General features: G+C 52.5%; 1 protein-coding gene and 1 pseudogene across 1 annotated transcript; one reads left to right on the top strand and one right to left on the bottom strand.

The window, feature by feature from the left end:
* Positions 1 to 310: 310 nt before the first annotated feature.
* STK11 (serine/threonine kinase 11) lies at positions 311 to 18,750 on the bottom strand. Its single transcript, XM_016209715.2, has 10 exons — positions 17,664 to 18,750; positions 9,131 to 9,214; positions 8,438 to 8,527; positions 7,560 to 7,692; positions 7,348 to 7,484; positions 6,476 to 6,603; positions 3,714 to 3,771; positions 3,433 to 3,629; positions 1,044 to 1,262; positions 311 to 399 (listed from the first exon to the last, which is right to left on the bottom strand). Exons 1-9 carry the CDS (start codon positions 17,951 to 17,953, stop codon positions 1,060 to 1,062), a joined length of 1,320 nt encoding a protein of 439 aa, XP_016065201.1. The 5' UTR covers positions 17,954 to 18,750; the 3' UTR covers positions 311 to 399; positions 1,044 to 1,059.
* Positions 18,154 to 19,873, top strand: LOC107534536 (large ribosomal subunit protein eL28 pseudogene; annotated as a pseudogene).
* Positions 19,874 to 27,751: the final 7,878 nt, after the last annotated feature.

Raw genomic sequence — 27,751 nt, forward strand, 5'->3', positions numbered from 1 at the left:
CACTAGGTATGGGAGGTGCTAACATGTACAAAGTAAAGAGAAGTCGGGCGAGAACCAGTAGTCTAAACGTAAAGTGCACGGCGAGGTCTGTGCAGGGTCCATGGCCTGGCCTCACCCTCCCTTGGCCAGGAAAGGGGCCTGGCACAGGATTGCAAAGTCAACAGGAGGTTGTATCCACTACCCACGATGGGGGGAGGGGGAATAGACCCCAGTCTCTGCTGTCCCCCAGCAAGAGCCCTACAGGAACACCCCCCGACACACACACTGGCTTCCTGAGGGTTGGTCAGCACGAAAGGTGTGGCGGTGGCCTTCCTGGGTTGTGGGCGGTAGGTCAGCAGTCGTTGGGAAGACTGAGGAGGACCTGGGCTATTGCACCTGGCCAGGGCTCTCGGAGATGGGCTGCAGATGGACGGAAGGTATGTCAATCCCAGGTGGGTAAATACATTCTGCATCCCCAGGAGCTTCCCCACCCTGAGGCCCACTGGTAGGGCAGTAAAACTGAGGCTGTGTCCCATGGGGCTGTCAGACATCTGGAGAGGCCAGGGAAAGGTTTGCTGACTTGAGGGGCCACCCTGTGAGTTACTCATTGCTCACTGTAGTTAAGCAGAGCCCTCAGAAGCCCTGTGGCTGGGCAGGGGCAGCTGCTGCCTCAGGCCCACACCCCACTGCCCACATCCTGAGTAAGTGACAGTTTCTAGCACCTCTGGAGCCTAATTCCCACTTCCTGGACTGGGGCGACCAGTGATAAGAGGGGGAAGCAGGGACCAGGATTACAGCCTCAGCTAGACCCCAGCCACTCCCAACACCACTGTCCCAGGAGAAGCCTGGAGATAGGGAGGGCAAGCTCCTCACCCTACTCCTAGCTTTCCTCCTGCACAGGGGCTTCACGTCCTGAGTGACCTGCCCCCGACTCTGGTGGCAGTGATCATAGACTGACAGGACGAGGGCAGAACTGGCTGTGGTCAGCAATGTCCACAGGTGATTTGGCTAAGTTTGGGCAATGCTCACTCCCACCCACTCCCGCCATCCCTGCTGCGGCCCACCTATGGCCGACCGCCCTCACTGCTGCTTGCAGGCCGACAGCCGACGGATCTTGCCGCTGGCGGAACAGGCCTTGCGGGCAGGGTTGGAGGCGGCACTGGCCCGGCGCTCTGCCCTTGATTTGGTGCTTAGCTGCACCGAATCGGTGCCATTCATGCACATGGTCTTGGGCAGGCCCCGACTCTGTCCGTTCTGACTGGCCTCCTCTTCTGGGACTTGTCCTAGGAGGGAGAGGGCAAGTGTGGGCTGATGGGGACCCAAGACCAACAACCCCCCACACAGTCACCCTACTCCCCAGGAATGACCCCACCTGTCCTGCCCAGGTCCTGCCTGCAGGGGCCCTCACCCAGGTAGATGGAGAGCTGGCCTCAGAGTTGGCTAGCGGACCAGGCCAAGACCCAGACACTTGGTGAAGAACCAGGGTCCTGGGACACTGGTGAGAGCCTCAGCCCTCTCACCTGTTCAGAGGCCACACCTTGCTGCGCTGCCCTGTGGGACTTCGGAGGGGCTGGGCTCAGGCTGGGCATGTCTCTCAAAACAGCACACTGGGATGAAGGGATCAGTGCCAGGAACCTACTATGACCTCTCCCTCATCCTCAAAGCATCCTGAGTGCTATGTGCCTGGGACTTCATGCCCATCTGCACTCCTGTGCTCACTGAGGGCCCACGAAGCTCAGTCAGTGACAATGAAAACTGGTCTGTTGCCAGAGGCCTGCCCTCCTACAACAGCCATGGGAAACTGCCCCCAACTCCTCTCCAACACAGAGCCCCTCTCTGCCAAGGGTGTCCAGGGCCTGACTCATGGCTTCAGGAACTTGCCACACCCACCTGTGTGTGCCCAGGTCACAGCTCATCCATGCTCACAGAATCCTGCTAGACAGAGCAAGTAAGGGGTCTCCGCACGGAAGACTGAAGCCCAGCCATCAGTGCAGCATTTGAAACTTGCCCCACTCACTCTCAAAGCACTGTGCCAGCAGCAATTAACCAGAACCAAAGCCCAGTTCTCCTGGATGGCAGGATCCTCATGGTGGGGACAACTGAGAGCCTCTGAGGGTAACCAACCGACTAGGATCAGAGTGGGTGGGGTCTTGGCCCCAGCACAGCCTGTCACTGACCCATGAAAAGGTCAGAGAGAAGTGGCTACCCGACCTTGGAAATGGGCTTTCCCACTTCTAGGTTGGAGGACATTCCCAGGGTAGGGCTCCCCACTGGGAAAAGGCCACCCTGGCCTCTTACACAGGCCCGAAGGGTGCTTGGGAGCCAGCTCTGGGGACCTGTCAGGATCCTTACTCAGCCTTGCTAGGACAATAGGCTGCCTGCTGGTGAGGGTAACACCCAGGTGCTGGTCACCTGTCATGGGCCCCAGTGCCCCTGAGAGACAGGACACCTTGCTCTTGTTTTGTGTGAAGGGGCCAGAGGCTCCAGAAGGCCTCAGATCCAGGACTAGAGTGCAGCGAGGTCTCTCAGGGCCAGAGCACCACACACACATTACCTCCATGGGCTTCAGGCCCCAGGCCCCACAGGGAAATGGCTAAGCCAAAGCCATAGTGATTTTGGGCCCTGTGGGCAACAGCCCCAAGCTGACCCTGTGGCCACAGACCCCAGGACAGTGGGACTCTTGGACCCTGCCCAGCTCTGCTACAGACACAGCTCCTGGGGCCCAGCCCATCTGACAGGCTACCACTGCATAATGGTTCTCTCTACAATAAAAACCTACCACCTGGCTGATGAGCCAGGGAGGGGACACAAGCATAACCCACACATAAGCGTTGGGCAAACCTTTATGACGGGGCCTACAGAACCAGGCCTGAAACAGAACTATGAATGCTGTAAAGGGACACATCTGGCAGCAGGGACAGCTGCCCAGTCTCCCTCAGACACCTGGACAGGGTCAGTGAGGGCCCGTGGGGGGTGCACGGCCTGGCCCCTACAGCCCAGGTGGGCAGGGTGGCTATGCTAAAGCATGGAGCTCCTCCTCGAGCTCCTGTGCGCCCCCGGCCTCAGCTTCCTCTGCAGAAAGGTCTGCGCACTGGCTCTGCTGGGTGCCTCGCTCCTCTCTAAGCCCTGCCTCAGACGCCTCCTCGCCACCTGGGGAAGCAAGGCCACTCATCAGGGTTGGAATCAGGGCCATGAGGGCCACTGGACCCTCAGGGCGGTCAGAGGGGCCTCCCCCATCACTCACCCCTTGGCAGGACATGGTGTACAGTCTGCAGAAGTAATGCAGGGGGAGCCTGGGGGGCCTTTGCCCTCTGGGTCCCCACTTGCTTCTATGGCTGTGAGCCCCACCAAGCCCTTGGGGTCTGTGCTGGCTTGGATGGACCTGCCCTGAGGGCTCGGGGACACTGGGAACATCCAGGCTGGGCTGAGAGCCACCATGATTGCCAGACTCACCAGGCACCGTGAAGTCCTGAGTGTAGATGATGTCATCCTCAATGTCAAAGAGGTCCTCGTCCCCTTCATCATCAGCGCAGCCATGAAGGTCCTCCAGGTAGGGCACAACAGTCATGCCGCGCCACCGGTCCTTGCAGTCCGAGCTTGGTGGGATGGGCACCAGCTCCTCAGCCAGTGGGTGCTTCTTCTGGAACCAGCTACGGAAGCCAGCACATCAGGATGGCCTGGAGCTCCAGCTCCCCATGCAGGCCCCGCCCAACCAGGCACCTGAGGACACTCACCTGTGCTGCCTGATCTGCTGTATGGAAAACCTCTTGGCTGGCTCATATTCCAGCATCCCTGAGGAGGGGACCACGGGGGAGTCAGCATGGGCCCCTGCCCAGCTCTACCCCGCCCACCTGGTGCTTTCTAGCAGTGCTGGGCCTGTAACTATGTGGACATGGCACCCAAAGGGACCTGTCCTATGGGGACATGAAGGGCTATCCTGGCACCAAAGGCCTACACAGCCATCTGTGGAAAACTGCAAAGCCATAGGCAGCGTGGCTGGGAAGACAAAGAGGGGAGACTGCTTTTCAAAACGAGAACAGAGCAGGCCAGGCAGGATGCAAGCCCCAATCCACAGGTGTTGGATCTGTGTTCACACACTTGAGAATGAGGAAGCATGGGGCTGCCCTCTGCCAGTGCCCAGCCATCAAGGCCATCGAAGCTGGTGACCCGAGATTCCAGCCAGGAGCTCATGGCTCCTAAAACGGCAGCAAGGGCAGCATATCATGGGTGCTCATACACCCGGGGGCAGGTCCCATACCAGGATAATCACTAGGAAAGGGAAACACTGGCCCAAGGCCCATCCAACCAGGATGGCAACATCACACTCAAGCCACAGAGTACCAGAGCCTTCAGTTTCTGCTGCTCCCACCCCTCACTCCCTGTTTCTCCTGCTCCCTTCCCAGTGGGAGGACAGAGTCGTGCCTCCTGAGCATGATGCAGAGGAGGTAATGGGGTGCAGAGCTAAGCTCTGAACCACCAGAGGGAGGGCGACTTGTATTCAAGAAACAGCAGCAATTTTGGAAGCTGAAGAACTGAAGATCTGAGTGGCATGGGGAGAGAAAGGGGGAAATCATGGTGGTGTTCAGCTGGGAGGCCCCTATCAGCTTTTGCTTCCCCTGTTCCTGTCTCTGTTCCCAGCTCTCCATACCTGGGCACAGCAGCCAGCAATGTCCCCTCCCATCATGCCTGGGGTTCTGAGACACTTGAACTCAGGGCCAGGGTGGCTCTAGAACTCACAGGGACACCTCCTACCCACCCCAGCTGACAGGCAGAGCCTCCAGGCTGATCATTCAGCTGTGCAAAGACCCTAACTGAAGCATAGGGGGAGACACAGCCCATGTGCCCCAGCCGGCAGAGACAGTAAGGGATGGAGCTACCCTGCCTGCATCTGGGGACAGGAATATGCTCTGCTGTGTCATCAACCCACATGGAGCCATTTTAGGCATCAACAAGGGTATGGATGCACAAGACACGAGTACATGTAAAGAAAATGCCAAACTGACTAATGCCTGTCCAGGGAAGGTGAGTTCACAACACCCGATCCTTCACAGAGCTGAAATCACCAGGCATGGAAAAGCCTTGTGAAGGGAGGTCGAGTGCCAAACTCTGGGTACACCCAAGGATGAGGTGCTAACTCCATAATTAAAGGGCTGCTGGAGCCCGTGGGCACCTGGGAGTGTTCAGAGGACTGGGGACAGGGCGGCCAGGCTGACATTGACCTGGGGGACCTTCTGAGCCAGCAGTGGAAACTGGTGGGCTGCATTCTGACTGCTCGGCTCACTCCTTGCCATGTTCCAAGAATAATCCAGACTGTATTCCCAGAGCGAGCCATCTTCCTCAAAGTCCTGAGGTGGTGTGCCTGGCCTGTGCTCAGCACTGGGAGCCGAACTCCACCTATGCAGCACTGAATGAACTTACATGTAAGAAACAGCTTGAGCCCAGCTGGAGTGGTTCAGTGATTGAGCATCGACCCATGAACCAGGAGATCACGGTTCGATTCCTGGTCAAGGAACATGCCTGGGTTGTGGGTTCGATCCCCAGTAGGAGGCGTGCATGAAGTAGCCGATCTATGACTCTCTCTCATCATTGACGTTTCTCTCTCTCTCTCTCCCTTCCTCTTCTCTGAAATCAATAAAAACATATATATATATTTTTAAAAATCAGCTTGCCCAGCTGGGTGTGGCTCAGCAGTTGAGCATCGACCTAGGATCCAGGAGATCCTGGTTCAATTCCTAGTCAGCGCACATGCCCAGATTGGAGGCTCAATCCCCAGCTAGGGGCGTGCAGGAGGCAGCCAATCAGTGACTCTCTCATCATTGATGTTTCTATCTTTCCCTCTCCCTCTCCCTTCCTCTCTCTGAAATCAATAAAGATATATTTAAAAAACAAACAAACAAACGAAACCCAGCTTGACTCAGTTACTGGGAAACTGAAATGTATTTGGGGCAGCTTGTGAACATGGCTCAATCTTTCCAGCTGTGCCTTATACAAAACCTAGACACTGAGCAAACATCCAATGAGGACAGAGTATAAGGTCAGTCACACACCAGAGCATAAAGACTAAGGGCAGAAAGAGAACCTGAGATGGTACTGTATTGATGAATCTTACACACTAGTCAAACACTGGGTGTGTAACACCTTCATAAACTGTCATCAACACTCAAACCAGCTGAACCTCAGGTTGCCAGCTAGGGCTCCCACCCACCTGCAGGCACCTTGCCAGCCATGGTGTGGACTGACAGCGCCACCTGCTGCACTGGCTGGGGAATGCAGGGGCACTGTGTCACCCAACAGGCAGTCAGTATTATTTCCCTGAGGGAGTGGGGGTAGGAGTCAGAGCAGGCGGTGGAGCAAGGCTCAGCCTTGAGGGGGTCATCCCTTCCTGGACCCAGACACTCTCCACGCCCCACGGAGAACGATGCCCCCACCCACCCTCAACAGACCCACATCCTGCCCCTCCCCGGCCCATGGTCAGTTTCCATCCTGAAGGCCTCACCTTTCAGCAGGTCCGAGAGTGGGGGGCCGCAGTCGCCTGGGATCGTGTAGTCCCCCTTCCCGATGTTCTCAAACAACTTGTAGATGTTGTCCCCCTCGAAGGGGTACAGGCCTGTTGTAATGTTGTAGCTTCGCCCCCGAGCGGAAGGACAGAGGCCCAGTCAGTCGGGGCTTGTCCTGCAGCCCTGGCCCGAAACCCACCTGGCATAGGAGACTCAAGCCACCCCCATGTATAGGACTTCATATCGGGAGGCAGGAATGATCTGGAATAAAGGATGGTGGCTGCACCACTGAAAATACTGAAACTGCTGGACTGTACACTTTAAAGGGTAGGTCATGTGCTATGTGAATTCTCTCTCAATGAAATATGAACGCTCAGCTTGTGGCTGCCCTGTGGCAGGGGTAGATGGAAGGTTCTTGATGGGGGGCTATGCCCGAGTATCTGCAGCATGATTGCCACTTCAGGAGTGAACAGGGTTCCAGAGAACTCTGACAGGCCAATTAGCGCTGTTATGTGGAAGTGCTCAGGGACATGCCCTATTGGGCCAGCAGACCAAGGCAGCAGAATGGGGAGGAGGGCAGCACACAGTGGTTGGCCATATAGCACTTTTAACACTTCCAATTTGCCATGTCTGAGAATTCTCAGTATAAAGCATTAGGACATAAGGCACTCACAAGATGAGTGTGGCTGGGTGTCGACTGGTGGGGCCCTTGACAACTGAGGGGAACACAGCCCTTACTCCCACCCATAGGGGCTACTAGCCCCAGCTCCATGGCTGCCCTGCTCCAGCTACCCCAGGAGGGGCAGGTTCCAGAAGCCTATAGCCCAATCAGAATGGGTGAAAAAGGGGGCCATAGCCCACAGGCACTTACAGCGTAACCCCAGCTGACCAGATGTCCACTTTGAAGCCAGAGAAAGTGTCCAGGCCATTGGCAATCTCAGGTGGCTGGAATGCTGGGGAGCCCTGGCTCGTCCTGCATGTGTCATCCTCAGCGAACGGGTGCAGGGCCTGTGACAGAGCCAGGTGGCCTCAGGAAGCGGCCTCGGGGAGCACCCGGCCCCCACCCTGGTCCTTGGGTCCTACCTCGGCCACACCCAGGTCAGAGATCTTGAGCGTGCCACTGGTGGTGAGCAGCAGGTTGCCAGGCTTGATGTCCTTATGCACAATGCCCTGGCTGTGCAGGTACTCCAGGCCATCTACCAACTGGCAGAAGTACCTGCAGGGCACAACAGCCATCTGGGGTCACCCAGCAAAACTAAAGACAGGAGGCCATAGCTAGGGAGCCACCAGGGCAGTGAACAAATGACAGAACAGGAGGCCCCTCGGAACCACAGTCGACAGGTGGGGCTGAGCCACTCCTAGACCGTTGAGGACTTCAGTCACTCCTTACCCAAGCTACCTGGGGAGGGCACAGAAGGGCTCCCTGGCTCCCCACCTGCCTCTCTCCATCAGGCAGCTCTTCCTTACTCTCCCCATCAACTCAAGGCATGTGTAACCTCACCCCCACCCCCAATTGCTCTGGCATAGACACAGCCATGTAGCCTCCCTGGAGCCTTCCCTAGGGCCAGAGACCCAGGCTCACCTTGCTGGCCTTCCACTCATGCCACAGGCCAGCTGGTCCTGCACAAGGAAGGGGGATTATACTTCGGGGGGGGGGGGGGGGGCGGCCAGGGAGCCAGCAGCAATACGGATCACTGTCAGGGGTTTCCTAAGGACTAGGAGGTCTCAAAGACTCAGGAGCAGGCACACTGGAGTAGAAGATACAGAGAGAGGGGCAGGTGACCAGGGGTACTGCAAACCAGGCTCCTCAAACTCTGAGTTTTAAAGCACACTTGAGCCTTCATTTCACTGGTAATCAGAAAAAGTTGTTGGAACACAGGACTGAATTCTTGTAGCCACTGGGCCTGTGGGTGACATGGCAGGACAGAGGGACAGCCATAAGGCTGGCAGTGCATACTTACCCATGAGCCTGGCACACAGGGAACCGCTTCTCGGGCACGCTGTCCAGCATCTCCTGCATGCCACACACACAGTACTCCATGACCATATACGTGCAGTGCTAAGGAAACCATGGCCCAGCCCAGACCTCACCCCACACAGGGCCTGTCCCTAGGGTCAGCTGGAGACCAGGGGCAGCTGGGACAGGAGGCCAGAGATGGCCTGGAGTCTCAGGGTCAGACAGAAACTCCCCACCCCTAGCTGTGTCTCCACCAAGGGCAGTCTTGAAACGTGGACAGAGAGGAACCCTGTCACTGTACCGAGTTGGTGACGGGTACTTGTGGAAGGACACTGACCCCTCAGAAGGACCCTGGGCCCCTCATGTGCCTGCTTCTGGGAGCCAGGGCCACACATTCTGGAGAGAGCCCGTCCCTCTCAATAAAGGGCAAAGGCCAAGGACACTCTTGTATTCCCAAGTTATATCTCTGGTCCCAGCAAGCAAGGCCCAAATGCCAGAGGTAGGGAACATGTGCCTACCACGGGACCCCTAAACATGGGGTTACCCAGACTGAGGCCAGAAAGCATCTTGTCTCCAGACCCATTACTCCCATTAGAGCCATGGAGCAACAGGTGTCCCCAGCTAGTTTTGGAATAATTGGGAAGATGGACGTGCGGGTGTGATGGCCAGTGCCCCCCATCATGATCCCGAAGGATATATTTTCTGCTTCTCCTCATTGTAAAGCACGTCCACTAGCTGGATGACGTTTTTGTGCCGCAACCTCCGCAGTAGCTGAATTTCCCTGAAGAGAAGACAGAGCATCAGCCAAGCCTTCTGTGTGGTGGGACACAGAGCTTGCCTCACCTTGGGTGCCATGTAGAGGACATGCCAGCTCTGAGGCATCAGGAGAACCAAGAGGCTCTGTCACTGCCCCTTCCACTGAGCCAGCCCACACAAGGACAGCTGGTGGGGCCTGAATGGGGACAACCCAATCAGGACACTTGTTACATTTCAACTGAAGATAAACAATTTGTTTTACAAGAACACACACAGAGATAGCAAAGCAAGGGTGGCATGAGCACCAAGTATACGGAGTGAGGCTTACATTGAGTTCCCAGAGATGGGGTTGTCAAATAGAAAGGCAAGGCCACGCCTGCTCCCTGGTGTCTTGTAAGGACTCCCTTCCTCTCCCAGTACTCTGTAGCCCTGCAAAAACAACCACCACACCAGCCCCTCTAGAATGGACACCAAGGCGCCACTGCCAACCTGGCACCAACCAAACCCATCGACTTGTGACAAGGGGCTGGAGGGACTCTGAGCACAGCACTGCCTGCTCTGCAGATGGCCTTCCATGTGTCTCATCTCCAAGCAGTCTGAGCAGGAGGGGCTCACACAGCTGGGGCACTGGGGAGGCAGGAAGTGGCAGACAGGTCCTCAGAAGGTTGAAGTTACCAGGTGACTCAGAAATTCTGCTCCAGGTAAGTGCCCAGAACTGCAGACACGTGCATAGAAACCTGCATGTGCACACTCATGGCAGCACCATGCAGAGGTCCCAAAGTAAAAACCACCCACATGTCCATCCACGGAGGACATGGGCCCTTGAGCACAGGGGCAGCAGGAATGGGGAGCCTATAGTGGAGCTCCATGTGCCTGACTGCCCAAGCCTAGAAACACCTTTCTAAATGTGCCACAGACAGCCCACAAAAGAGTGTGGCTGCATCCGGAGCAGGAACCCCTGCTGCTAGTTGGGGGGCTCTGGAGAACATATCCCAGGTCCTCAATGATAACAGGACCAGCCCCACGGTTCTGCATCCCCACATCTGGAGATCTTCTGGGGCCCATCTCCTGGGTTGTGCCCCCCCTCTACTCACCATAAGGGCAAATCCTGACACAAAGTGGCCAGTGGCACCCTGTCCTCTGCAGTGAGACAGCTCAGTGCTCTTGTTAATGTCAACAAAGTGTGTTCTTTAAAAAAAAACCACACAAAACCCCAAGAGGCCCACTCACTTAACGAGGTTGATCCACTGGGGTGGGGTAGGAGTGGGGGAGTGTTTGTTCATTTGTCTAGTAACTGGATCAAAGCCCTCCATGTAAACATGTAAGTCCCATTACTCACACCAGGAAAGAACTGATACACCATCAGCTCCACAGAGATGGGGAAGTGGGAAATTTGTGCCCCCAGCAGCAGGAGCATTTGCATGAAAGGTGCCTCAGGAGAGGTAACTGGAGACATGCCATCAACACAACCTGAGCTGCCTACAAAAAAATGTAGGCAGCCGCCAAAATTGTCACTGCAGTGGCCTCGAAGGCAGAGGGGCTTCTATCACTGTCTATATTGTCAGCTCCTCCTATAAGCTGCCCCTCTGGCCAGAAAATGAGAATACTTTAAGAAAAAGGAAAGGCCAACTGCCCAGCCAGAATGGAGAGGAAGTGGTGCCTTCCAGGTCAGGGAGGCTGCCTCTGCTCCTCAGGAGCCTCCCTGTCGGCAATGCCCAAGCAGAGTGAACTGTTCAGCGACTCTGATTAACAGAAGAGAAACTGAAGAATCAAGGTCAAAGCCATTCACACTCCAGAGGAATGGAAAGCGGCTGCCTCCACACTAAGCCCGAAACACATGGAAATGGGCAAGGGAGACAGGGCCAGGCCACAGCCACTGCTCAGAACCACCCTACCTTGCTCCCCTCCAGGTGGAGGGCAGGCCCAGGATTGATGGGTGGCTCTGGCAGAGGGAAAGATTAAGATCCCCTTACCTCCTGGTCTTTCTGCTGACACTTCTAAACACATAGCAAGAGGCCCTCAGAGGTGGGAGAGGGACTAAAACAAGAGGAAATTAGCTAAAAGTGCAGTTCAACACAAATGTACACAAACTTTCACAGCAGCAGGATTCACAATAGGCAACAGGTGGAAACAACCAAATGCCCATTGACAGAAAATGAATAAATAGAATGTGGCCCATCCACACAGTGGAATATTACTCAATCATAAAAAGGAGTGAAAGTGCTGACACTCGCTGCAATGTGGATGAACCTTGAAATCACAAAACTGTGAGAGAAACCAGACATAGCTCTGGCTTGTGTTGCTCAGTGGTTAGAGTGTCAGCCCTCAAACCCAAAGATTGCCGGTTTGATTCTAGGTCAAGGGCACATACCTGGGTTGCAGGTTTGCTCCCCACCCTCAGTCAGGGTGTGTGCGGGAGGCAACCAGTCTATGTGTCTCTCTTTCTTCCTCCCTCCCTCCCTCTCTTCCACTCTCTGAAAAGTAATAGAAAAAATATCCTCAGGAGAGGAATAAAAAAAAAAGAGAGAGCCACACAGTGTATGATTCCATTTATGTAAAATGTTCAGGACAGGCAAAACCACAGAGACAGAAAGTGGGTTAGTGGTTGCCAGGGGCTGGGGAGGGGGATGGGGGTAACTGCTGATGGGGAAGGGTTTCTTTTGAGATGATGGAACAGTCTAGAATAGGTAGTGGTGAGTTTCACAATCTGTGCAAGTACTAAATGCCATTGAATTATACATTAGTCAGGTGAATTTTTTTAAAAATATATTTTTATTGATTTCATAGAGAGGAAGGGAGAGGGAGAGAGAGAGAGAAACATCAATGATGAGAGAGTCATCAATCGGCTGCCTCCTGCACAACCCCTCCTGGGGATCGAGTCTGCAACCCGGGTATACATGCCCTGACTGGGAATTGAATGGTGATCTCCTGGATCTTAGGTCAATGCTCAACCACTGAGCCACACCTGGCCAGGCTAGTCAAGTGAATTTTATGCCACATAAATTGTATTTCAATAAAGCTGTTAAAAAAAATAAATGAGAGCCCTGGCCAGTGTGTCACAGTGGTTAGTGTGTTGGCCTGCCCACCAAAGGGTCGTGGGTTCAATTTCTCATCAAGGGCATATACCTGAGTTGCAGGTTGGATCTCCAGCCCCAGTTGGGGCAATACAGGAAGGCAACCAATCAATGTGTCTCTTTCACATAGATGTTTTACTCTCTGCCTCTCCCCCTCCCTTCCACTCTCTCTAAAAAAGATCAATGGACCAGCTAAGATCTGGAAACAGCCCAAGTGCCCACCAATAGATGAGGGGATAAAAAGGCTGTGGTACATTTATACCATGGAATACTATGCAGCTGTAAAAAAAGGGATCTCTTACCCTTTGGGACAGCATAGATGGAACTGGAGAGTATTATGTTAAGCGAAATAAGTCAGTCAGAGAAAGACAAGTACCACATGATCTCACTCATATGTGGCATATAATAAACAAAGTAAACTGAATAAAATAGATCCAGAGGCATGGAAGCATAGAACAGACTGAGGGATCTCAGAGGGAAGGAGGGGGTAGGGGAGTGGATGGGGAGAGATTAATCGAAGAACTTATATGCTTATATACATAACCTATGGACATAGATATTGGTATGGGGAAGGCCTGGGAGTGGGGTGGATGTGGGGTGGAGGGGATCAATGGGAGGGAAAAAAGAGGACATCTGTAATACTTTCAACAATAAAGATAAATTAAAAAAAAAAAAACACAATGGAAAAAACATCCTCAGGTAAGGATTACGCAAAAATACAATAAAAGAATAAATTAAATAAAATATAAAACAAACAACAGTTCAGCCACAGGTGGATGTGAGATAAAGGGCAATGTGGACTGTGATTCCCCCACATACTCAAGGGTGAAAAGCCAGAATTCCACATGGACCCCGGCCCAGTGTCCCGTGCTTCCACTGCATCTCAGAGTTTCCCCTCAATCAGGGAAGGACCAAGCAAACAGGGAAGCCCCCAGGACATTCAGTGAAGGTGAACCTCGGTAGATGGGCTTTGCTGTCTTGCTGTTGCCTCTGGCAGGCAGCCTGTATGGCCTCACAGTGGAATCCTTCCCAGTACTGAGGGGGGTAGGCACCCCAGCAGGTGCTGGGACATTGCAGAAGCCACTCGGGACAGGAATGAAAGCCAACAAAGTCCAGGGCTCTGGTTCTCAATGAGCTAAAATTACAACCATTCACCATCCTCCAGATCCAAGTACCTGCAAAGAAGTCCCAGCCTTGTCAGGCCCAGCAAGGACATGGGCGTCTGCTCTCAGAGCCACCACCCCTCCACTGAGGACCTGGCCACACAGGCCAAACCAGCTAAGGGAAAAGAAACAGCCTGAATGGCCAACCACATCATACTACATCATCTCCCTAACACAAACAGGAGGCAAGCACCAGAAACCATACTCAACAGAGAGGCTATAATGTGAAACTGAGCTTTGGCCCTAGCCGGTTTGGCTCAGTGGTTTGAGCATCGGCCCGCAGGCTGAAAGGTCCCAGGTTCAATTCCAGTCTAGGGCACATACCTCAGTTGCAGACTCAATCCCCAGTGGGGTGCATGCAAAGGCAACCAGTCAATGTGTCTCTCTCACATAGATGTCTCCTTCTTTCCCACACTCTCTCCCCCCTTCCACTGTCTCTGAAAAGCAATGGAAAAAATGTCCTTGGGTGAGGGGAAAAAAAACTGGGCACAGCTTATCAAATTCATGCACCCTTCCTCTGACCCAGAAACTCCACTTCTGGCTATGTGCCCTTCATATCCTTGAGCCTGTCACACAACACGGCACGGAGTAACTCACCAACACAGCAAAAACATCCACGGTACAAGGAGGATCAGACTCGCCCAGTGTAAACAGAGACCCATGGGACAGAAAGGTGAGTTGGCTTGAGCTGCAGGGCAGACCACCCCATGACTTTGTACAGTCCTAAGCAGGACTGAAATTGTTTCACATTTCTAAACAACTGATGAAAAAAAATACAAAGACCACTCTTTGGTGACACGTGAGTATTCTATGAATTCAAGTTGCTATCTGTGCAGTTTTACTGGGGGTTTCCCTCAGCCCTGAGCACACCTGGCCTGGCTGTACCCACTTACCACTTGTACCCCAGAGTGTGCCCATCTGGTAGAGCACTATCTATACCTACAAAAAACCCCACTGCCCCCAAGAGGGAGTGACCACACCAGACACTTTTTATCAGTTCGATCCATGCAGTTCTACTACCTATTGGAAAAACAAGTACATTCAACCTATTTTTTAAAAGTGAGTTGGGAGTTTTATTTTTTATTAAAAAGTGCTTGGACAGGGTAAGAAAACAACTGAAAAAGAAAGTGGGGCAAGATGCATCCGTATTAAGATTACAGTCAGGCCAGCATGGCTCAGCAGTTGAGCATGGATCTATGACCCAGGAGATAATTTGATTCTCAGTCAGGGCACAAGGCCGGGTTGTGGCCTCCATCCCCAGTAGGGGGAGTGCAGGCAGCAGCGGATCAAAGACTCTCTCATCACTGATGTATCTCTCCCTCTCTCTCCCTCTCCCTTCCTCTCTCTGAAGTCAATAAAGACATTAAAAAAAAAAAAAAAAAAGCTTTGATCCAACTGAGGCTTGTCTGGAAGGTTTCGGACAGTCCTATAAGAGAGGAGCAGCTGTAGTGGAGTTTATTATACCTCTCACAGACAAAGGAGCCTTTTCCCCCTGCAGTGGGCTGGCTGGCAGCAAGGGAAGCCCACCTCTCCAGGCCAGGGAGCTGACACAGCCCACCCCCCCCACCCCAGAGATCTGCATGGGGTAGGCCCACCCAGTTTCCTGCAGATTTGGAACAGAGCAGGGGCTCAAGAAAGGAGGTGCAGAGGGTTCTAATACCAGCTGCAAACCTAGGAGGATGGGACAGCTCTGAGTAGTCCAGCACTCCAAGGGGAACCTCAAAAAGGGGAACCCCTGCGTGCAGGTCTAGGCCTGAGTTGATGAAACTGAGTGCTAACTCAGTGCCTGCTGCTGACACCTTATGCTAATTGTCAGGCTGGCTGAGCACGACCAACCACTAGCCACCCTGGCCTGCTTCCCCTCCAGTTCTTCCTACAAGACACTTCAGGAACCGGCTCCATGCAGTCCTAGCACCACATACCCATGTGTCTCCAAAAGCTCTTGGGACCTCAGCTGACCCTTCAGGAAACCAGGAGCAGGATGCCAGTGCTCTGTGACCCTCTAACTGGGTTCTGGTCATTTGTGTCTCCAGTGGAGCATGAGAGAACTTTTGAGGGGTGTAATGCCCTCCAAACTTGACCTTGGCATGTAAAATCTGTCTCCTGAATGGATGCTGTTATCACAGGTACATTACACCTTAGCAAAGGGGGGCCCTCGTCCACCCCAACATGCCCTCCACTGTGGCAGGAGAGTGTAGACCTTCTGGGACCTGCTAACCCTGCTGCCACTAGTCAGTGCCCTGATCTACAGGCTCCCTACAGTCAGCAGGGTGGGCTTGGGTGCATGACAGATCAATTGGTGCTGGAACCCAGCCGCTGGGACAGGACTCTGGGAACCCCTCCTACCTGGGGCTGCTGCTCCCGAGAGGCTGGGGACTGGGGTGCCCAGCAGCAGAACCTCAAGCAGCCGGCACCAGAACACATCAATGGACCAGTGCCATCCGGAGAGCTCAGCCAGGCAGAGAGAGACCAGAGCTCATTCCAGGACAGATAGGGGATGATGCCTAAGAGGAGCCACGAGGACAAGGACAACTCTGGAGAGCAGGAGGGAGATCCATTTCCAGGGCAACATTCCAGATGCAGGAACTCACTGCACTCAATCTGCAGTAGTAGCAATCTGGCTGCCTGAGGGCCACATTGTTCCCATGGGCTTCTAATGAGAAAACATGACAGGGCCAGCAGTCAAGTGGGAGTTTCTAACTTGAGGGTGAGCCTTCACTTGGCCCTCAGGAGGGAGTCTGCTTTTGGGGGCCTAAGTCTCCCCAAGGACACACCATGACTCCTGCCCAACCCCCACCTTACAGATAAGAGACTGGTACAGAGAATTGACCATCTCGCCCTAAGGTGCCCAGCCACACCTTCTCCTAGTTTCCACAGGATGGGCTGTAAAAAGGCCTCACCAAAATACTGTCCACCTGGCCCACTGTACCACCCACCCTGAGACCTGTCAGTACAGCCCCACTTCTCTGCTCCATCCCCCCTTTCACCTCCCCCAGGTGTCCCAGAGCAAGTGAAAACAGCTCAGCTGGACTGCCTGCGGGTTGGAAGGAGGGAGGTAAAAGCCCACCCAGTGAGCAGCACTTCCAAGGACTGGCCTGGCCAGCCTGCATGAGGAGTGTCCAAGGTCACCGTCAGTCCTGTTGCCTGGCACATTAGATAAACCTCTTCTGGGAATCTGAAGGCTGGGAGGAGCATGGGCGTGAGTAGGGCAGAGTTCCATTCCCAGCAGCAATAAGGAGGGATGCCCCCATCCTGAGACCAGAAAGAGGAAGTAGACAGTGCCTCCCACTGCCCTTGGGGGACTCCTGATCACAGACTCAGGCACCTCCAGGATGCGTAGGGGGCAGATGGCGCAGAAGAAATTTATGTAAAAAGTTCTCCAGGACACAAGCAATTCCCCTCTGGGGGTCACTGAGCCTGCAGTCAGGGACATCTAGTGACATCCAGGCCAGCAGGAACGGATAAGTACCCCCTTCTGTCTGATAAGCCGGTGCAAACAATTATTTTTGGCAACTGCAGGGTTCCCCTCCAACAGGATAAACAAATCGAATTTCGCCTGGCGCTAGTACCATACTGCCTGCTCACTAAGCAAAAATCTGCCGGCCTCCAAGGCCATTTCCGGGCAGAAACTCTCAGGGCCAAATAAACACTGGCTGGCTCCATGGGTACTTAAGTTCTTTGGCCAGCTGGGAGAGCCAGGGAAAGAGGTACGCGCCCCTACGGAGGACGACTTCACACTGGCACCCAAGAGCCAAACGCACCAGGGCCCAGCTACAAGCTAACCTGACTTCCTGAAAGTACTTAAGCACAGTTCCAACGACACTTGCCCTGGCAAGGGGGGGCGGGGGATGCAGGAACAGATGATCAACTCAGGGAGGGAGGGAGGGAGGGAGGGAGGGAGGGAGGGAGGGAGGGAAGGAAGGAAGGAAGGAAGGAAGGAAGGAAGGAAGGAAGGAAGGAAGGAAGGAAGGAAGGAAGGGAGGGAGGGAGGGAGAAAAGGAGGGAGAAAGGGAGGGAGAAAGGGAGGGAGAAAGGGGGAGGGGGAGGGGGAGGGGGAGGGGGAGGGGGAGGGGAGGGGAGGGGAGGGGAGGGGAGGGGAGGGGAGGGGAGGGGAGGGGAGGGGAGGGGAGGGGAGGGGAGGGGAGGGGAGGGGAGGGGAGGGGAGGAAGAGAGGGAGGATGACCCTGGCGCACCTGGGGGCACCCAAAGTTGTGCAGGTCAGGAAGCCCACACTTACTTCTTCACGTTGGCTTCCCCATTGGGGATCCTCCGCAACTTCTTCTTCTTGAGAATTTTGACAGCTCTCCTGCACAATGTCTCCGAGTCCAGCACCTCCTTCACTTTGCCATAGGAACCCTCCCCCAACAGGTCCCCCATCAGGTACTTGCCAATGAGCTTGGCCCGCTTGCGGCGGGGTTGGTAGATGACCTCGGTAGAGTCGATGCGGTGGATGAACGTGTCCATCCCCACCGACATCAGCTCGCCCTCTGTAAACATGCCCAGCTGCTGCGGGTCTGCCACATCCATCCTGGACCCAAGGCCTCCGACTCGCGCCCCCGGCGGTCCCTTATCCCCTTTATGGATGGCCCCGTGAGCGGTTCTTCTTTTTGTCCCTCCCAAATTCCCTTTTCAAAAAAAAAAATCAACAATAACGCAAAAGATAAAAAGAGAGAAAAACCCTTCTTCGAAAAGAAACGATTGTACTAAATGTGAGTTCAAGAGGCGTGATGGTCCGAGGCCCGTGTATCCAACGGTGCGCAGCACCCCAAGTTTGAGTAAGACCCGGCCTGGCAGCTCCGAGTTGGGCCGGCGTATCCACGGGGGCCCTGGGGAGGCCGGTGGGGTTGCGAAGTGCTAGGTCATCCTCCAGGGACTTTAGACCTTCGGGCAAACACGGACGCGGCCGAGCCAAGTCTTCTCCGGGCCGTCCATAACCAGCGGGCCGTGGCGCTCGCCCGTAGCCCGGGAGCCCCCTAAAGCTGGGCAGATGAGTTCTGCTGGGGGCTAGGGCGTCTCCAGCAGCCTCACAGTCCTAGGCGTCCCAAGAAGTGGCAGGTGCCTATCCGGCTCAGTCCGCTGCCGCCAGCCACGGGCGCGTATCGGGGGTCAAAAAGCCGCCTGGGGCCCTCCCGCCGCAAGAAGCAACTTCCGTGGGAGCCGGCCACTGGGGCGCCCCCAAACCGGTCTGGGACCCACAAGAGGCCTCGCGGGCGACCCCCACCCCAAACGGCAGCCCGCGCTCGCTCTCCGACCCGAACGCCGTCTGACGCGGCCCTCGAAGCGCGGGGGGCCTGTAGGACTCCGGGCTGCTGGGGCGGCGCAGGCCACAGGCCCCGGGCCTGGGGTTCCCGAGGCAGCCGGGGCCCGGGCGGCGCGTCCCTCGCCGCGGCCGCCCCAAGCGTGGAGCAGGAGGGGCGGCGCGGGGACCCAGCCCATGCAAGGCGGCCGCGGTGCCGCCCGGCTCCACCGCCGCCGCCGCTTGCACCCCTGCCTCACTCGCGGGCAACCTGGGCCGCCTCCCCCTTCCGCACCCGACACGCCGCCGCCATCTTGTTTACTTCCCGCCCCAGCCCAGAGCCGCCGCGCCGCCGCGCGCCCGCCCCTTGCTGTGCGGACGTACCCACCCGTTGGCCGAGCTGACACGCCCCGCCCCGCCACAGCCTTCTATTGGTCGGTTTGGACCCGGGCGGCCGAGCGGGCATTGGTTCGCGCTCGGCCCCGCCCCAGGGGTGGACACTGCTTGCTCATTGGCTCGCGGAGACGCCCTTCATGGAGAGGGGCGGGAAGCAGGCGTGGGGAAGTGAGAATGTGGAGAGGACTACAGAGGGATTTGAGGCTGTGGTTGGAGGTTGGGAGCACTTACGGGCTCCTCCGAACGAGCGCTGGTGGGTGCCGTCTTTATGGGCCAGGACGCGGCTCGGGGACCCAGCAGGGCGCCTTCCAAGGACCCCTCCCCCGGCACTTTTTTGAAGACGAGGTCAAGGGTCAAAAAGTAACCCACTTTTTTCCGTCTCCGGCTGCCAGCAGCCTGCCGCAGCAAGAGGAGTTACCGCCAGGTCCGCCCACCTGCAATGGATGGTGCACGGAACTGCTCCAGCTTTCTGATCAACAGTAGCCAGTAGACGTACAGCACCGAACCCCAAAATGTGAAGACCCGCAACTCCTTTCGCTATAACGCGCTGATTTACCGCAAGACGGTGGGTGTGGAACCGGCGACCTGCGGCAAAAATGTGCTCGTCTAGAGGCGGGGATCTGGCCAGCAAAAGCCGGCCACCTCCTACTTGCGAACCACCATCCACAAGAACACCCCGATAGCCTCCGGCACGAGATCCGCGAGAACAAGTACTTCCCTGAACTGCGCATGGCCGCCACTCCAGGGCCAACGCCAGCCTGCGCAGCCAGAAGTACGTGAAGGTGAAGTGGGCCCGCCCCACCAAGAGCTCCTGAGCACCCCCCTCCCCCTAAAGCAATAAAGGTATCCGCCAACTTTCCTAAAGAAAAAAAAAAGTCGCCCAAAGTGGCCAATTCAAGGCAGACCTTGATTAAGCATCGCAGGGGCTGGAATGTGAGAGAGGTGAGCTGGTCGTCTCAGCCCTAAAGGAATTCAGGAGTGAAAACGCAGAACAGGGCTGGGACAGTCTCAACAAAGTGCTTTGCGTGAAAAAGGTTGACAAAATATGGCTTGATGAAGTTGAAAATACAGTGGTGCCTCAGTTTGCGAACATCTCTGTTGACAGAACATTTCGGTTTACAAAGGCTATAAACCCAGGAGCAAGTGCTTCGGTTTTCGAACACAACTCAGCAGTCCAACTCGCCACACGGCTCTGCTGAGGGCAAGATCCTGAGGCCTAGCTGTCAGCTGTTGAACCTTGGTTTTGGACCATTTCAGAACTCGAAGGGTCTTCTGGAACAGATTACATTCAAAACTGAGGTATCACTGTATGTCCCTTGTACCAGGCCCCTAATTTCTACCTTTCTCCTTTTCAGCACTAGATTATTTTGCCAGAACAAACTCTTGTGTGAAGCTCCTGATTCACAGTAGTCAAAAAATATAAAAGTTGGAAGCTGGCCGACATATCCAATTTTGGGTCCAGGCTGGGGTCCAAGCCTTGAACTTCCTTAAAACTGCAAAATTGGTTGTGTCCATGTACATGTTTTTGGGGAGATCCTTTAGTTTTATCAGATTCTTTTTAAAATATTTTAAAATTAAAATAAGGACCCATATAAGGGGGATTGGTGGCCTGGCTTGCGTTGCTCAGTCGTTGGAGTGTTAGCCTGCACACCCAAAGTGTCTCAGGTTTGATTCCCTGGTGAAGGGCATGCACCTGGGTTGCAGGTTCCATCCCCACCCCTGTAGATCAGGACTCTTGCTGTCTCTCTTACATCAATGTTTCTCTCTCTCTCCCTCCCTCCCTTCCATTCTACAAAACAATGGAAAAAATATCCTCAGGTGAGGATTAACAACATCAACAAAAAAACATGTAAGGGGGATTGTTGTGGCTTTGGGGAGAGGAGGGGGCACCAGGACACCAGCAAGCCCAAATCAAAACATGCAGATTGGCCCCAAACTCCTTTTGAGAAGGAAATAAAGAAAATTAGAGCACAAACCAAGGAAATAGAATAGAAAAAGAACAGGGAAATTAATAAAGCCAAAAATTGTTCTTTGAAAAGATCCAAAAAAATTTACAAAACACTAGCTAGGTTGGCCAAAAAGAAAAAGAAGATGATCAATATCAGGAATGAAAGAATTAACTGCCACTATAGATATTTAAAGGATTAAATTCTAGGGACAACTCTGTGCCCATAAATTCAACATCCTACCTGAAATGGACCACCACCTTGAAAGACACTAAAATGAAAGCCCACTCAAGAAGAAATAGATTGTCTGCAGTCGTATCTATTAAAGAAATTAAATCTGTAGTGAAAAACCTTTCAACAAAGAATTGTCAACAAGTGGACTCCCTCACCAAGTAGGGAGACAATACCGAGGACTCCAAATCTTTAGTTTGATTGGTCCAAATAGCCCCACCCAAATTGGTCAGAATAGAGCCCTTCTTGGTCAGTGAAAATGTAAATAAGGATATAGGTAGGCAACTCTGATTGGACAGGGAAAGTCTGAGTCCTCTAGATGAAAGGTGGATCCTTGGAAGCCAAGTCTGTAGCTTTTCCCTCATAGGAAGCTTGGGTGAGAGGCACCTATAAACAATGGCTAGTAGACTCTGGTTATGAATTTGAGCCCAGTTAACTAAAAGGAGTCCTTGGCAGGTATTCTCTTGGACAACACAAGGTTCAGATGGTTTCATTAGAGAAATTCCACCAAACAGTTCAGGAAGAAATAGCATAAATTCTAAAAAAAAAATTCTCCCAGAAAACAGAAGTGGAGAGAACACCACCTAACTCAATTCTTTTTGGTATCTTCTATTTTTTTGAGTGCTGACTTATAGCCAAACTTCTCGGAATCTGGGGATGCCTTTGACAATCTTGGCTCTACTTTCCCTCAGAGCCCAGACTCCTCTCTTGATATGCAGAACATATGAAGGGACTTTAAAAATGTAAGGTGACCATTGCAGAAAGTCCTTGAAGGTGAAATCTCTGCTCAGGTGCCACCTCCTCCAAGAAGCCCTCCTGGTCATCTCCTGGAACATGGCCTCTTTCCAGTTTTTCTTAACCCTCGTCATCAGCAGAAATTGCCTCATTTATATATATTTTCAAATGATTTTTTACAATGTTTTTATTGATTTGAGAGGGATAGGAATAGAAACATCAATCAGCTGCCTCCTGCATGCCCCCGACTAGGGATCAAGCCCACAGCCTGGGCATGTTCCTTAACCTGGAATTGAACCAGCAACCTCTTGGTTCATGGGTCAATGCTCAACCACTGAGCCACACCGCCCAGGCTCATTTATATACTTCTTTACCCGTTTTTCTTCTGTCTCTGGCACTAGACTGGAAACTCTCTGGGGCTGAGTCTGGGTCTGTCTTGGTCACTGCTGTGCCTTCATAAGTGAGAGCTATTAAGTCCAATACAGCACCCACTGGCCATGTGTCTAGTAAGCTCCTATAATGTGACTGCCCAGATTGAGATGTGCTGTGAATATAAACTATACATTGGATTTCAAAGGCTTAGTATGATATATCAATATATCATTAATAACTATAATGAGAAAACACACAATAACTTGCACTGCTTGTGTGTTGAAATAACATAATTTTGTATATGCTAGATTCAAGGAAATATGCTATTAAAATTAACCATACCTGCCCTAACCAGTGTGGTTCAGTTGGTTGTAGCATTATCCTGTACACCAAAAGGCCAATTCCTTTAAAATTTTTTTTTTAGCCCTGGCCAGCCTGGCTCAGTGGTTGGAGTGTCGGCCGAAGGACTGAAGGGTCTTGGGTTTGATTCTGGTCAAGGGCAGGTACCCTGGTTGCAGGTTCTATCCCTGGCACCAGTCGGAGCATGTGCAGGAGGCAACTTATCAGTATTCTCTCTCACATCAATGTCTCTGTCTCTACCTCTCTCTCCCCCTTCCACTCTCTCTGAAAAGCAATGGAAAAAATATCTTCAGGTGAGGATTAAAAAAAAAAATAATTTTTTTTAAACGTTTTTATTGATTTCAGAGAGAGGAAGGGAAAGAGAGAAACATCAATGAGCCCGGCCAGGCATGGCTCAGCAGTTGAGCATCGACCTAGGATCCAGGAGATTGCGGTTCGATTCCTGGTCAGGGCACATGCCCAGGTTGCGGGCTCAATCCCCAGTTGGGGGCATGCAGGAGGGAGCTGATCAATGACAACTCTCTCATCATTGATGTTTCTATTTCTCTCTTGCCATCTCCCTTCCTCTCTCTGAATCAATAAAGATATTTTTTTTTAAAAATAAATGAAAGAGAATTATCAATCTGCTGCCTCCTGCATGCCCCACTACTGGCAATTGAGCCTGCAACCTGGGTATGTGCTCTGACTGGGAATCAAACAGGGACCACTAGGTTCATGGGTCTACGCTCAACCACTGAGCAACACTGGCCAGCCCAAAAGGTCAATCCCCTGTTAGGGCATGCAGAAGGCAACTCTGATTGATGGTTTTTTCTCTCTCCCCCTCTCCCTCCCCCCCTTCCTCTCTGTAAAATCAATTTTTAAAAAATTAACCATACCCACTAGGATGGCTGTGATAAAGAATATAGACAATAGCCCAAGCAGGTTTGGCTCAGTGGTTAGAGCATTGGCCCACGGACTGAAGGGTCCTGGGTTCAATTCTGGCCAAGTACCTAGGCTGCAGACTCGACGCCTGGCCCAAGTCAGGGCACATGTGGGAGGCAACCAGTTGATGTGTCTCTCTCACATTGATATTTCTTGCTCTCCCTCCCTCTCTCCCTTCCACTCTCTCGGAAAAGCTATGGGAAAAATACCCTCTGGCAAGGATTAAAATATACACACACACACATATTAAGAAGTACTGACAAGGATGTGGAGAAACCAGAACCCATGTAGAAAAGATGCAGCTATATTGGGAAAAACTCAAAAGGTTAAACACAATGTTTCCATATGGCCCAGCAATTCCACATCCACATAGAAAACTCCACAGTAGCAGGACTCACAGCAGCCAAAATGTGGAAACAATTGTCAGTTTTGGCTCAAATTCATAAAAAAATTTTTTTAAGTGGAAGCAACCCCAATGCCCATCAACAGGTGAATGGACATACACAATGTGGTCAATCCACACAGTGGAATATTACTTAGCCACAAAAAGAAGTGAAGCACTGACACTCACAACATGGATGGACCTTGAACACATGATGCTCAGTGATATAAGCCAGACACAAAAGGCCACACAATGAGTGATTCCGTTTATGTGAAATGTCCATTATAGGCAAATCCAGACAGGAAATGGGTTAGTGGTTCTCGGGGGCTTGGGGAGGGGGATGGGGAGTGAATGCTGACAGGGCTGTTTTAGGGCGTGATGGAATGTTTTGAAGTCCTCCTCCTCTGCCCCCATCACAGGTGAGCAGACTAAGACTTTCTGAGGGGAAGCCACCTGCCCACATTCCTGGTTGAGTGGGGACTCATGGCTGAGTGCCCAGCCTGGGAGTCCCCAGAAGCCCTGTAAGGGTTCTAGCACCATCTACTCAAGATGATGTGGAGTCCTGGGGCTGCCCCATTGTCCTGCCTGCCTAGGGTTTGTAGCAAACACCAATCCCAGGCCAGGCCAGCAGGGAACCAGATTTTGGGGACCTTTCTCAGCAGTACAGGGTTCACACACACATACACACACACCATAGGGCTGCTCTCAGCCTCACCAGGGACCCTCTCACTGGCCTCACCCTTTCCCAGCAGAAATTCTCACTTGAGGCATCTTGGCCTCTCACTTCCCATTTCTATTTCTCTTAAAGGGGGATTAATAATACCATGTTACCAAACATGAGGCCATTGGTAGGGAGATGTACTATTACTTTAAAACATCCAGCGATACTTTGGGTTGAAAGAGGCAGCCTGACCTCTGGGAAGGTAAACTGTCACAAATGGGAATAATCATAGGGCTAGGCAGTATTATCAATACTTGTGATAGCCCTGGGAAAAATCCTGTTTTACATTCTCTCATCTTCACCAACCTGCAGGTTTTGCTAAGGATCCTGGCTTACAGGTGTGGGCCCCAGGTTACAGGTGGGTCTTCAGATTATAAATGGAAGGCTCTACACAGACACTCATGTTCAGCCAGCCCCCAGACCCACTAGCCCCCATAAAGCCGCTTTGCTAACCCTATTGCTTCTCTAAGCTTTGATGCCAAGATCCCTTTCCCACTAAAGACAGAGGAAGCCAACTGTCCTGGCCACTCTCCAGACTGGCTGCCCCCATCCTGGATCTGCTCCCCCTCAGTGGGTCTCATCAATGTCAAGTTCCTGTCTCCAGGCACAGTTCACCATAGGCCCAGCAAAGTGGGGCCCCCAGGATCCGGAGGGGTCCTTCCAAAAAGAGATAAACTCCCTCAGGGAGTCCAGCTATGATTACCATGTTAGGATGTGGCCAGAGGGGCCAGGTCTGTGTGGAACTTTGTGGCCACCAAGGGGTAGGTGGCAGGGACCATGGCCAAGGCTCCCTAGGTGCTTTGTGTGTGCTACTGGGGTCTTCAGGGTTTCAAACCTATATACAGTGCCTCTGGGCAGTGACACCCAGATTGTCACTGACAAGAGTGGGGATGCTGAGACTCACACATTGACAGTCACCCATCCTTCACTCTAGACCATGCCCTCCCCCACTTCCTGCACTGTGCACATCTGGGCTGGGTCATCACTGTGGGAGTCCTGGGCACTGTGAGGTATGTAGCCTCCCGGCCTTCCACTTACTAAATGCCAGGAGCACTCCAGTTGTGACAACCAGATGTCCTCAGACATCACCCAGGATCCCCTGGGGGATCACCCATGGCTGGGAATGACTAGTTTAGCAATCCATGTCTTTATGGATGAGAATGTTTAGAATTTTGCTTCAAAATACTCCTGGGCATAATGTGTTTGGGGGAAAATGTCCTGATATAGTCCGTAAGGTTTTTTAAATTTTCATTTATTGATTTTAGAGAGGAAGGGAAAAACATTGATTTGTTGTTCCACTTATTTATGCATTCATTGGTTGATTCCTTTAAAAATTTTTTTTAAAATCCTCAACGGAGGATATTTTTTCCATTGCTTTTCAGAGTGAAGGGAGAGAAACATTGTGAGATACATTAATTGGTTGCCTCCCACACGCACCGGCCAGGCCAAGGAGCCTGCAACCAAGAACCCAGGACCCCTCCAGTCCACAGACTGACACTCTAACCATGGAGCAAACCAGCTATGACCACTGGCTGATTTTTTTTTTTTTTTAAGAGAATCTTTTTCTTTTTTAAATATACCTTTATTGATTTCAGAGAGAGGAAGGGAGAGTGCGAGAAACATCAATGATGAGAGTTGTTGCTGATCAGCTGCCTCCTGCACGCCCCCAAGTGGGGATTGAGCCCACAACCTGGGCATATGCCCTGACCGGGAATTGACCCGCAATCTCCTGGATCCTAGGTCAACGCTCAACTGCTGAGCCATGCCCGGCTGGGCCCATTGGCTGATTCTTGTATGTGCCCCAACCATGGATCAAACCCACAACCTTGGCATATTGGGACAATGCTTTAACTGAGGTACAAGGCCAGGGCCATGTTATTATTATTATTATTTTTAATTATGTTTTTATTGATTTGAGAGATAAGGGAGTGGGAGAAACATGGATGTAAGAGAGAAGCACTGATTGGTTGCCTCCATACACACCCCAACCAGGAATAAACCGGAAGCCTGGGCATGTGCCCTGACCAAGAAACTACCGGCAACTTCTTGGTGCACAAGACCAATGCTCAACCAACTGAGCCATACTGGCCAGGGTCACATTACTTTTAAATGCAGCCACACACACTGACTGATGGCTGCATAGAGTTAAGGATAAATTTTCAAATATGTAATAAAGTAAAGCATTAACAGAAGAAACTAGATATTGAGGTTTTACCACAAAATTCTTCAACTCTTCTCCACATTTGAAAATGTTCAAAAATAATTCAAGGGAGGAATAGGGATGAAGCAAGACTGGCCAGGAGTTCACCACGGTTGAGGCAGGCATAGGTTTCTGCTACCTCCTCGACCCCAACCGGGTGGCTCAATTGAAGCATTACCCTGATGCGCCAAGGTTGTAGATTTGGTCCCTGGTCAGGGCACATACAAGAATCAACCAATAAATGTGTAAATGGGTGGAAGAGGAAAATTGATGTTTCTTTCCACTTCTCCCTCTTCTCTAAAATAAAATTTTAGAAAAGTTAGGAGGTCCACCACCTCACACCCATTAATATCGCTACTACCACAAAACAGAGACAGCAACTCCCTCCCCACAAAAAACAGACAAGTTCTGACGAAGATGTAGAGAAATTGAAGCTTGTGAATAGCTGGTGGGAAAGCTGCTATGGAAAAGGATGGCTGTTCCTCAAAGAATTAAACATAGAATCACCATTTGAGCCAAAATGGAAAGTAGGATCTGGAAGAGATATATGTACACGCATGTACATAGCAGCACAGTTCACGACAGAAAAAGTGTCCCCTACGGGTGACCTCAAGCTTCCACTTGCTCAGGCCAAAACCCAGGTGTCACCTGGACTTTCTCTCCATCAGACCCCTTAGTCTCACTGCTGTCTGGACAGTCACCAACTGCTTGAGGTATGCCACCTCTCCTGCTTTATCTGTATGTCTCCTCCTCATGAAGTAAATGAATCCAACCAGGATGCTTTAGGGAGTGCAATTAGGACCCTTCTGCATCATACTCTACAGA

The sequence above is a fragment of the Miniopterus natalensis genome, chromosome 4 (genome assembly GCF_054644295.1).
Source record: "Miniopterus natalensis isolate mMinNat1 chromosome 4, mMinNat1.hap1, whole genome shotgun sequence".
NCBI classification, from domain to species: domain Eukaryota; kingdom Metazoa; phylum Chordata; class Mammalia; order Chiroptera; family Miniopteridae; genus Miniopterus; species Miniopterus natalensis.

What these genes read in the sequence shown, in the direction of transcription:
- STK11 (XM_016209715.2), bottom strand. Translation starts at nt 17,953, where the DNA reads ATGGATGTGGCAGACCCGCAGCAGCTGGGCATGTTTACAGAGGGCGAG. An exon ending in ACTCTCGGACCTGCTGAAAG is followed by an intron (nt 3,772 to 6,475) that starts GTGAGGCCTTCA and finishes TCCCCTCCTCAG; the next exon opens with GGATGCTGGAATATGAGCCA. An exon ending in CAGCAGATCAGGCAGCACAG is followed by an intron (nt 3,630 to 3,713) that starts GTGAGTGTCCTC and finishes TGGCTTCCGTAG; the next exon opens with CTGGTTCCAGAAGAAGCACC.